General features: G+C 42.6%; 1 protein-coding gene across 14 annotated transcripts in view; it reads right to left on the reverse strand.

The window, feature by feature from the left end:
• The window catches only part of DCLK2 (doublecortin like kinase 2), a 179,890-nt gene that overhangs the window by 61,349 nt on the left and 105,887 nt on the right, over window positions 1–12,654 (reverse strand). For all 14 annotated transcript variants that reach the window (XR_014812820.1, XR_014812819.1, XR_002346402.2 and 11 more), the window contains one exon: window positions 8,974–9,068. Coding sequence is in view for 10 of the 14 variants with exons in the window: in XM_084972726.1 (XP_084828852.1) it covers window positions 8,974–9,068 (95 nt within the window). In the remaining 4 variants the exon portion in view is untranslated. The remainder of the gene's footprint in view (window positions 1–8,973; window positions 9,069–12,654) is intronic.

Below are 12,654 nucleotides of genomic sequence, written 5' to 3' on the forward strand. Positions count from 1 at the left end.
GGCCATGCCTCCCTGCTAAACATGTCTGTGTGTTTTCAGTGTGAAGCAGCACCGATTTCTAGGATGCCTGGGTGGTGGGAAAATTGCCAGTCACATCACAACTGTGGAGGTTACCCCTGTCCATCAGTGGCTCAGGGCAGCTCCCTACCACAACCTCTGAATGTTACCGCCATCCAATTATCTAATGTGTGACTGAGAAGAATGTCTGATGACCCACTTTCATGACTGAGGGGACATTTAAGATGCACACATGTGTTCCTTATGTTCAAAGCAAGTTTTTAAAATTGATCCTATTTATCTACTGATTGGCTTGGCAAACTCCTTCTGCCCTCCTAACAGTGGCTTCCACCCAGTTGAGTCATTTACCTACCCAATGCCTCTTTTTCCTGAACAACTTCAATGTACAAGTCACTGATCTCAGAAAGAGCTGGAATCATTCTAAAGATTTATTTATTCTGTGCCCTTCTTAGGGCACAGAAGTCTTCCAAGCTGCTGAGTCCCTCTTTGCTTTTGTTTCTGTCAATAACATCAATTACGTTCAGAGATGAAGTCACCACCCAACATTCTTGGGGTAGTAAAGGGGGTATAAAAGTCGTCAGTCTCCTCCTACTAACAACCATTAACTAGATTTAAATACCCAAGAAAAGCCAAAGCTCCAGGGAAAAGCGAAAATGTCCAAGGTCAGAAGCTACCGTGGATTTACATTTCACAGCTTCCAAAATAAGTTTTGAGTTCAGAAGGTCAAAGAGCTACATTTTAGCTCTGCCAATCAGTATGAGATACTACCAGCCCTTTCATCACACTTCACAAATCTGGAAAATCTTTCACCACCAGCAGACCCAGGAGACATCATCAGATAAAATATCAGCACATCAGACAGTTTATAATCTCAAGATGTTGGATAATGTTCCAAATGTACTTTTTTCTTTTGTCTCTCCACCAGCAAGAAAGCTCACAGTAGAGAGCCCCTGGGCATACACTTCAGCATCAAAACAGGAGAGATTTTATCCCCCAGTGTCCACAGATGTGCCCCTGACTCTGAAGCCCTGAGTTACTACAGCCTTGAAAGTCTTAAACTGGGACATGGATGATGAATTAAATTTCAGGCAAATGCTTTCTTCATCCATCTGGCAGTTGATGACACATTTAGTACTCTTTATTGCCTATCTGTTCCAAAGAAAAGGCTGCGATTTAAGCCCGGTAAATATTCCCCGAGGGAAAGTTACCAGCTAGATCGAAGGGACTTGGAGGAGAAGCTTGGGCAGAGGAAACAGGAGATCAAGGCTGAGGTCAAGGAGAAAATGGAGGATCAGGAAGATGGGGATTAAGAGAAGAAAATATCAGTGGGGGTGGAATTCTAGGCTCTGAAGGGGAGAGAAAAGAATCAGCAGGGAATGATGGGTTTAGAGAACAGAAAGGACTGGAAGGAGAACAAAGCAGTGAAATTGATGGGGCGCGAGATGTCTGGGGTTCTCAAAAGGGAGAATGGACATTAAGCTTTTGAAGGAACAGAAGCAGCCAAGGGAAGAATCTCTGGACAAGATGAAGGCAGAGAGAAGGACGGGGGGAGCCAGCCTCCAACCTGGTTCCCATGAGCCTCCTCTCCTGCTGTTTACACCTTGCAAAGGCTATTCCATGCTGAAGGGGGCTGCCGTTTTTGACTACAAAACTATGATGGAAATGATGGTGTCTGACCTCCAAGGCTAGGTCACAGGAAGGGGCACTTCTGCTTGTCTCTCGCTATTTCAGATCACTCGCTCTGGGGAAACCAGGCTGCCAAGTTCTAAGGGTACCAAAGCTGACTTGTGGAGACTTCATCCACCTGGTGAGGAACTGATTCATTTTAATTTTATTCAAATTAATAAAAAATTTTTATTTTATTTTTGTATTTTTAGGGCCACACTTGAGACATATGGAGGTTCCTAGGCTAGGGGTTTCATCGGAGCTGTTGCTGCCAGCCTACACCACAACCACAGCAACACGAGATCCGAGCTGTGTCTGTGACCCATACCACAGCTTATGGCAATGGCAACGGTGGATCTTTCACCCACTGAGCAAGGCCAGGGATCGAACCTATATCCTCATAGATACTAGTTGGATTTGTTACTTCTGAGCCATGACGGGAACTCTGAAAATAATTTTTTATTGTTGTTTTAAGCTGCAAAATTTGGGGATAACTTGCTTTTAGCATAGAATTACCTACAGATGACTTACAGGGTTGGAATATGTTGAGAGGGCAGGAAAACGGCAAAGAAGGGTAGAGCTGGGAGGGGAAATCATAACAGTAAAGCAGAGACGGTGATAAAATATGGAATCTGACTTCTCTCGCTTTTTCCTTCTCCTACACTATTGCATGCGGGTTTTTAAATTTTATTCTTTTTTTTTTTTTTTTTTTTTTTTTTAGGGCTGAACCCACAGCATAAGGAAGTTCCTAGGCCAGGGACTGAAGCTGAGCCACAGCTGTGACCTACACTACAGCTGTGGCAACATTGGATCCTTAACCCATTGTGTCACAATGGGAATGTCATATCAATTCTTTTTCGAAGGGAAGTTTTCTTCATGTGAAAACTAAACCAGGAAACCCTAATCCTTATGGTAAGAAAGAATAACAAAGCCATTATAAATGCTTTCTATCTTTTTTTCTTTTTCTTTTTTGGTGTTTTTAGGGCCACACCTGCAGCATATGGAAGTTCCCAGGCTAGGGGTCTAATACAAGCCATAGCTGCTGGCCTACACCACAGCCACAGCAATGTGGGATCCGAGTCCCATGTGTGACCTACACCATAGCTCTTGGCAATGCCAGATCCTTAACCCACTGAATGAGGCCAGGGACCAAACCTGAGTCCTCATGGTTACTAGTGCAATTTGTTTCCACTGAGCCATGACAGGAACTCGGCTGTCTCTTTATTTAATCAGTTAATCTCAACCCTGAGCAATAGGTCCTACAAATCCCCTTTTTTTTTTCCCAGATAAAGGTGATACGACTTGCCCAATGCTGCACAGCTAGTGAGTGGCTGAGGCTGGATGAGACCCAGGCGCTCTGGTTTCTGAGCTCACGCACTGGGCCACTGCACCGTCTTGCATCTGTCTCAGGAGAGGGCTTTGGGCTTTGCCCTCCTTTAAGCCCTCTTTCTGCAGAACGGCACACGTGGGGGCCCCATCTCTGCCTTCATCCTCTGCCTAAGTGGATCCCTTATCTTAACTGGGACAGACTAGAAACTTCACAGCAATTTTTACTAGGTAAGGAGAATAAAACAAAAATAAATAGAGTCCTGAGCGGCCTTGCACCCTCCTGACCCAGACCTAGTACAGCCTGGCCTGAACTGGCCTTACCTCGAGGCCTCTGGCTCCCTGTGTGCCTCATTGTGGTGGGTAGCCTGGCACCACGGTGGTGGAAGTGGCTCATGTCTGGTGGCAGAAAAGCCTCTTTCCTACGTGACTATCACCATGAATGGCCTTGTCTTTTCCCAAATCCGTACGAAGCGAAAGCCAACTTGTCCCGCCTGAGGCCTAGGTTCTGTGGAAGAAGCCCAATGTGCTAGCAAGTCATTTTATAAATTTCTGATCTGATTACACACTTGCAATCATCTGTTTAACAGACTGACCATGCTTTCTCACTTGTCCTCAGGTGGTCACGAGCATGGGCTCTGCTTTCAAATCCCAGTTATGCCACTGTGCTCACAATGTGCCTTCCATCACAGGGCCACCCCGTAACATTGTCTCATATCCAGGTACCACCTGCTGGGCCTGGGTGACACCATCTGTTTCCAACCTGGGCCAGTCTCAACAGTTCTCAGCCCCGCTGCTAGCTTCCAAAGGAAACCGATAGTCCTAACCTATTGTGATTTTGTCATTTTCCTAAAGCTTTAGGGGATCAGGTAAAGGGCCAGCCACACAGTGTAATCCTCTTACTTAAAAAAGATCCCCATTCGTTCCAAAGGCAATAGTGGGCATCTATTAACCCCAAATTCCCAGTCCATTCCACTCCCTCTCCCTCCCCCTTGGCAATCACAAGTCTGTTCTCCATGTCCACGAGTTTCTTTTCTGTGGAAAGGTTCATTTTAGATTACATTAGATTCCAGATATAAGTGATATCATAAGGTATTTGGCTTTCTCCTTCTGACTTACTTCACTTAGTTTGTTGAGTCTCTAGTTCCATCTATGAATAAGCAAAGAGATCCTGCTGTATAGCACTGGGAACTATATCTAGTCATTTATGGAGCATGATGGAGGATAATGTGAGAAAAAAGAATGTGTATATGTATGTGTGAATGGGTCACCTTGTTGTTGAACAGTAGAAAATCGACAGAATACTGTAAACCAGCAATAATAGAAAAAATAAAAATCATTTAAAAAAAATGAAATAGTAAGTGACTGAGGAGTAAAAAAAAGGAATCCCCATTAGATGTACAAACAGTCTCTTTCACCAAGTCTCCCAGGAGGAAGAGCTGGCATCAGGCGTTCTTCTCTCCTTCACCCCAGGATCGCCTCTCCCTTTTTCCCAGCCTTCTCCCTTCTTATTCCTTTCCCAATCTTTCAATCAGTTCTTATTAAGAGCATTTGTGCATATCTAAACTCAGGCACTCACCCTTCTAAAAGGCACTCCTAAAATAGCACAGCTTTTCCAAGGGGTGCCCATGTTAGGGTCACGGAAGCAGACTCACCAGTGACTGGGGGAACATTAGAGATTGGAGACAGAGTTTCTGAAAAGGTCAGAGATTCCAGGCGGCCCCTGGGATTTTGAACAAGTCCCTTCACATCTCTGTCCCTCAGATGCTCCATCTATAAAGAGTAGACAAACTGCAAGACCTGAGGCCACTTCCAGGTTCCACAGTCTATGGTTTCAGGTAAACAGCTAGTAAAACGGAGAAGTTACAATCGAGGGACCATGAACTCTCAGCTGTCCTAACATCTTTCAGTTTTAGGTTTTAAGAACCTTAATCACTGGGTCGCCACCCTATTTTTTAACACTCCCACCTTGCAAAAACATTCACAGTCTGAGGAAAGCTTTGCTTCCTCTCCTGGCTTGTGGTCCAGCCCCTTGGAGAGCATGATCTTTTATGAATGTGCGTGCATGGAGCAGAGCGCTCTTCCTCACGGGAGTATCATGGAAAACAGGGAGGGCTTCTGCAGGGTGGAGGGCTGTTTCTGCATTCCTCCTGTCTTTCATGGAGCAAACATTACTGATGCTTTATGGTCAGAAAGTCAACATCACAACGTCCCTATTTTCTTTTTCAGTTCTTTCGATGTTCCTGCCCAAACATAAAAAGGGTCCCCCGAAACTGGCACAAAGCGGGGGAAACTTGTGACAGAATATCAAATTCTGCCTACTTTTCACTAAACTTTGCTTAATTCTCTATGAGGTAAAACCTAGAGAGGGGTGAAAAAGGGGGGGGGGAACCATCTGCCAAAAGCTGTGTCCTGAGAGAGACAGATGCGCATGTGGACTCCCGTGTACACTGTCCTGGCTTGCTTTACTCGCTTTTGTCGACTCTCTGGAGAAAGATTATCTATCCCCAAAGTCATGAAAACATCTACCTTGGATAGACAGGGATAAAGAGCTCCTGCCCGTGAAAAACAGCCCTGCCTTGTCAGACATCCCCTCTTAATTGATCTTAATAAGCTATTTTAAATGACAGGGAAGGAAAAAGCATAGCACTCACACATGGTAATTATCTGTAATTCTCCATTCGTAATGTCACTGAATAGAGAAAATAATGCACACACGGACAGATGCCGACTAGAGAGAGCTTTACAATGACCTCGAAATTAGGCTATTTTGAACAGTAGGGAGCGTGACTAAGCTGCAGTATTTCAAAGGCAGGTTTTCACCCCAAGGACAATGCACACTGAGGCCTGCAGGGAACTGCGATGGGATGAAAGGTGTAGGTTTGGAACAGGATGGGTTAGAGGGGTTTTGCTTGTGTCTTAACAGCTGATGAATGTGGCAGAGACTTGTTTCACTGGCAATATTTAAGGCAAGACTCGGTGATCTATATCAGCTTTAAAGTGAGACTGACTTCCCAGCTTCCCAGCCAGGCTTTTGGGCAGCTAAAAAGAACTATAATCCTAGCACCGTAGAAGTCCTCCCTGAGCACCTACTATGTGCCATGGTACCGTGTGTGCTCAATGCTGGGGTTACCCTAATAATGAAGATACACTTAGTCTAATGAGAACAATTTAATGTCTCAGCAATAATACAATTATTACCATTTTTTAACAAAAGTTGAGGACACTTCACTGCAGATTTCTGCATCTGTGAGTGACCTCCTGCAGGTCTGTGTGCATGTGTGACAGAAAGGGCATGTACTCAGTATGTCAAGCACCAAATGACCTGGGACAACAACAAAAAAGGACAATCTTGGGCTGAGAGCTGAAGATGGACTAGGAAGAAAGAGAGGCACTCAGTTCAACAAAGGTAACAAAATAGGGGAAAACAGCAGGTCCCAGGTGAGCAGAGACTAAGGTACCTTCTGGGATGGCCACACACAGCCCTAGATCAAGGACCACAGCCCTGCCTACAGCAACAGCCCTGGGGGGGAAAGTATAAGTGACCTTTGCAGGTGGGTCACTGGGAAGCTTGAGCTGGCCTGCCGTAGGCTGACAATTACCAGCACTGGGAACCACTTGCTTTTGCTTTAGCAAATGATGAAACAACTGAAACTGGAAAAAGAGGTGAACCAACTTGATCTCTACTTTAGCCGTCTTGAAAGTGACCTCCAACCTATTCTGGGGAAAATAGTTGGGAAAGAAAAACTGAAAATAATTACATTAGTGACTTTTTTTTCTTGGCTAAGAAATTTTCTTTTCATTTTTTTAAATAATGATTTTTACTTTTTTCATGATAGCTGGTTTATAGTGTTCTGTCAATTTTTACTTCACGACATAGTGACCCAGTCTCACACACACACACACAGACACACATATGTACATTCCTTTTCTCACACATTAGTGATTTTTAATTGATTTAACTTTTCTTTTGGAGTTGGCATTCAAGGGTTCCATTGAAATCATTATGCACTGAGCTAAGCCAATTTGGTACTTCGGAAAATGCCTGGTTCTTTGATAAATATAAGGAACTTCTAGCTCTTAGAGGTTACCAAGAGCAGTGTGTTCCCAACCCCAAACTAACTACTGGTACAAATTCTGCCCAACACACGTGAGCAAGCTGGCACAGAAACAGACCATCTGTCCTGTACCGGGGGAAACCTCTTTTTGATGTCAAGCATGAGAAGCATGCAAGTTCACTCTGAAAGTAGACACAAGGTTCTCAGGACAGGACAAGCCCACCTGAGTGTCAGGTGAAGAGCAGAGCTCTGCAGGAAGGGGGGACCCACAGACCCAGTTCTCACCCTTCATTCACAAGGTGTGCTGGGGCTTTTAGTTTTCATTTTACTAGTAAACATGTTTTTCAACATCCTTAGGGGAAAGGAAACCACTTGGACCATATATGAAATGTTTGGGCAACCAACATTCAAGAATGTATTCTTGACGAAGATGCTTCCAATACTAGCCAAACGCTCCAAGAGAATGAAAGTTAATACATGCATACATCGTGGTGCTGTGTACACTTCCATTTTCTTTTTTCTTTTTTTTAGTGGCCACACCCAAGGCATCTGGAATTTCCCAGAGCCGGGAGTCTAAGGAAGAGGAATTGCAGCTGTAGACCCATGCCACAGCCACAGCAACACCAGATCTGAGCTGCAACTGTGACTTAGTGGCAACGCCAGATCCTTAACCCACTGAACCAGGCCAGGGATAGAAGCCACGTCCCCACAGAGGCCTGAACCCACTGAGCCACAAGAGGAACTCCCAACCTCCATCTTCTTTTTTTTTCCCCCACTTCCACCTTTTTAAAGTATATTACCATACAGACAATTTGATTACTTTCCTAAAGAAAAGGGTCAATCTTTAAGAACAATCCTGTACTGCTATTTTATCAGGAAAATTCCATCTTATAAATTTAAATGATCAAGAGCTACTAAATCAAATGAAACTTGCTAAAATCCTGCGAATTTAGTTCTGCTCATCATTCTTCTCCTTCTCTAACAGATAAAATGCCTATTAAACCATTTAATCATATTAAGTTACTGTTTATATATATATATACATATATATATATATATATATGTATATATATATATTTTAATTTTATTTTTTTGCTGTTTCTTGGGCTGCTCCCGCGGCATATGGAGGTTCCCAGGCTAGGGGGCGAATAGGAGCTGTAGCCACCGGCCTAGGCCAGAGCCACAGCAACGTGGGATCCGAGCCGCGTCTGCAACCTACACCGCAGCTCACGGCAACGCCAAATCGTTTAACCCACTGAGCAAGGCCAGGGCCCGAACCCACACTGAGCAAGGCCAGGGACCGAACCCACAACCTTATGGTTCCTAGTCGGATTCGTTAACCACTGCACCACGACGGGAACTCCTACTGTTTATATTTCTAGGAGGTCTTAGTCAAACCAAAGATTTATTTCCAATGTCTTCACCAAATGAACATATTTTTCTTGTGTTACTGATTTGTGTATATAAGTATTATGCTAGACTATCACTCTAGTTTAGACTTTCATAGAGTCAAATTATGTTAACAATATTAAAATCATGATTTAAGTGAGATTTTTAAAAAAGAATCATGGTGTCCTCCAAGGCCACTGCAAATCGTTTCGCTAATGACAGGAAAACTACCATTTATTTACTTAAAATCACATTACATTCAACTCTAACCATAACCTGATATATTCCCATTTAAGTGATGGGAACACTTCAGCTCAGAGGAGTTGACTGAGTTGGCTGAAATTATGAGGTGAAAAAGAACACAGGATTCAAAGGCAGGTCTTTCTGGCTCCAAATCCTAAACTTTTCCCTTTTTCTTGTGTTGTGACCCCCCCAAGACTCTGAACAAATTAACTACTAAAGTATGCAACTCACACTAACAAAATCACATAAATATGCTCGATAACCCATATCATACCTTTAATCCTCTAAAACTTCCTGGGCTAGTTGGAGATGAGCTGGAGGATTTTGTAGACTTGGGTGTGGAAAGCTGGCTGCTGGGAGTTCCGTTAACTGTCCATGAGACAACAAAGGAGACAGAGGTTATTAAAACCCAGAACTACCGGATTGTGTAAAGACACTAAGCACATGCACAGTAAAGCCCCAAGGGGGCTTTGATTCACGGAAAGCTCAAAGTGGATGGCAGATCAGCAAAAAGCAAAAATGATGGAGCTTACTGTATTACAGACAAATCGTCAGACAAATAAGCAGTGAAGCTGGCATTATTTTCAATACCAAGTTTTCCAGCAGCTACATCAACAAATATATACAACATTATGGAGTTAGTGATATAACGAGAACTTGTCCATACACCCTGCCTGCCAGCTTGGGGAGGGAAATGGCTGTTGTATTTGTAATACATGAAGCTTGTCCTATAACCTCCAATATCGACTGTCTTAGTATCTACTGACCTGAATATCAGAGATGTTCCTGTGTCTCTCCCAAATCAATCCCACCATGATTTAAATAAAATTTCCAAGTATATGCTTAATAGAAAAAGAAAATTACTGCTCATTTTCCTACTTATCTGTTTGAAAGCCACAAAAGACACTTCAAATTTCTTTTTTTTTCTTTTTTTTTTTTTGTTACTTTTGGCTGCCCTGTGGCGTATGGAGTGTCCGGGCTAGGGATCAGACCTGGGCTACAGTCTTGACCTAAGCCACAGCTGCCCCAATGCTGGATCCCCAACCCACTATGCTGGGCTAGGGATCGAACCTGCTTCCCAGTAGCTCCCTAAACACCACTGATCCTGTTGTGGCATCATGGGCAGGAGCTCCCAAATTTCATTTTACCTAGACTAGTTATTTCTAATTCCTTCCATTTTCTTGTCTTCTCAGCTAATTTCCATTATTTATCATATCTTGGTGGTTTTTTGGTATATCCTCCTCCAAACTTCTATATATTTCCCAGGTTGAACCCTTAATTTAGAGGAGAGTGGGGACATTGCTCTTTCAGAGAGAGGGTTAACCTGCAGATTTTATATTATACAATGCTAATCATACATCTCAGTATAACTTAGGCTTATTTCTAGTTGTATCATTGAGATCCATTTCTGCTGTAATTTCACAAAGCTTTTAGTTAACATCTAGTATTGGTATGTTTTTTTTCTCTTTTAAGGAGAATTTGTAACACCTTTTATCATTAATCTTCAATGCCTTCGCCCAAGTTGAGGAAAACTGCCATTCACCTCTACAGAAAGAAAAGCAGTAATTATAATGTATACATGTAAGGATAACCTGACCCCCTTGCTGTACAGTGGGAAAATAAAAAAATATATAAAAAAAAAGAAAAGAAAAGCAAAATCCATTCCCTTCTCTCAAAATCTGTTTGTTTTTTTTTTTGTGTGTGTGTTTTTTTTTTTTTTTTTAGGGTCATACCTGCACCATATGGAAGTTCCCAGGCTAGGGGTTGAATTGGAACTACAGCTGCCGGCTACAGCCACGTGGGATGCAAGCCGAGTCTGTGACCTACACCATAGCTCACAGCAATACTGGATTCTTGACCCACTGAGCAAGGCCAGGGATTGAACCTGCATCCTCATGGATACTAGTAGGGTTCATAACCCAATGAGCCACAAGGGTAACTCCCTTAAAATATTTTTAATACAAGGGAGCAGACAACTGTTCTTTTAAATGATGCTAAAAACTATAAAGATAAAAATGCAGAGATAAAGGTCCTGAATAGGTGGCTCAAAAAAGTAAGCACCAGTCTTTGAATGGAGACGGAAATCTGGATCAATAAATATTTATGATTAGATGATGCAGGCATGCTTGTTTATCGTGTTGTTCAATGTAAAAATTCAGTGAAGACGAAAATAAAAAATTCCAGTTATTTTTAAATCACCAAACTTTAATATTTCTAGTTCAAAGACACTCATTCATAAATAATTATCAGTTATCTAGATTTTCTTAACAAGTGTACAAGGGTATTTAGAGCACAACACAAGTAACTGTACCATTAATTAGAAACTTTTTTTGGGGGGTCTCCCCTGAGGCACATGTAAGTTCTGGAGTCAGGGATCAAACCCAAGTTGCAGTTGTGACCTACACACTTCAGCTTCATCAACAATGGATCCTTAACCCCTCTGCCAGGCCGAGGACCAAACCAGCAACGCCTCAGAGACAAGCCAGGTTATTTACCTACTGAACCACAGCGGGAACTTCAATTAAAAACTTTTAAGAATATTCAAAAGCCCTGAATATTTTTCAGTAAAGTTCTATTTTAACTAATGCTATTTCTTTCTTTTCCTTTTTCTTTCTTTCTTTCTTTCTTTTTTTTTTTTTTAGCTGCAGCAAGCAGCAGCTTGAGGTGGGATCTCAGTTCCCATACCAGGGATTGAACCTGGGCTGCAGCAGTGAAAGCACGGTGTCCTAACCACTAGGAACTCCCCAATGCTATTTCTTTTAAAATTCTCTTTAAAGGGAACTGATGGTAGGAATTCACATAAAATAGAGATTATAATGAGCAACGAACTAGTAAGCTCTCAATGAGCTGCTACTGAGTTTGGCTCCTTTGTTTTGTCATTCTATACAACAACCTGTTCAGGTCACCAGTTACTACTCACCAAATGCCGTTACCTTCACTGATATTCAGACACCACTTTGATATCAAAGATTTCCTTGGAGCAGGGATAGAAAAGGGACTAAAGAAGAAAAATTGATTCCTGCAAATGGCAGTCTCTGTTGCAGACTAATTTCCCTAAAAACACATGGTCTGCCTAAAAATAAACAAAAAAACTCACTGCCAAGGATTTAACTGGGGTCAGTAACTACATGCCCAGACTTACCTTCAAATAACGCCCATCCTAAAGAGACACTAAGCCATACACAGCTCTCTAAGTTTCTAAAAGCATTTGAAGAGTTCTAAATGATGCCTCTAGTAAGAAGTCCTTCACTTTGTTTATTTGCACATTTCTCCAGGCTCTGGGAGGGTAAGTGGGACCTGGAACAGGTTACACTGTGCCCTCTCCCCTGCCAAAACAGGAAGGGGGATGATGCCTGGTGCCTCTGAGATGCTCCCTCCTCCTCTCCATCACAACACCCTGGATCTTCTCTCCCCAAATACAGCTCTTTTTCACCCCTCCCCTCAAGGTAAGATAAGAAATTAACTTGAGGGCTTCCTTTTTGCTTGTATGTTTGTTTGCTCTGAACTCCTTTTTTCTTGGTGGACTATGAAAGAGTCACAAGCTTGAAACCTAAAGTGAGAATTTTTGGGTGTTGGGCTGGGGGGCCGAGCCTGTGGCATGCAGAAGTTCTGGGGCCAAGGATCGAACCCACAGTACAGCAGTGACAACGCAGGATCCTTAACCCATGGAGCAAACAGGGAACTCCTAAAGTGAGAATTTTTAGGATTCAAATTAGGATAACTATTTACTGAATTTTGTTATCCAGATTGACTTCTATGTGTTTATTACACACCACGTATCTGTTTCAATAGAGTAGATTTTTTTTTGAGGAATTTAGTCAACCAGAAGGCTTACCTGATGGGAGTTTCAAGATTGAAAAAAGCACAATATGACCTCCCCATATTCCTATGGAACATTCTAAATGGTAGACCACAGCTAATGCAGTCTGTAAAAGCAAGTTATGCTTCTGGGTCC

This window comes from Sus scrofa, chromosome 8 (genome assembly GCF_054392235.1).
Source record: "Sus scrofa isolate SSC_HxYL_T2T_F1_AM1 chromosome 8, Sscrofa_HxYL_maternal_Yorkshire_Landrace_v2.0, whole genome shotgun sequence".
NCBI classification, from domain to species: Eukaryota; Metazoa; Chordata; class Mammalia; order Artiodactyla; family Suidae; genus Sus; species Sus scrofa.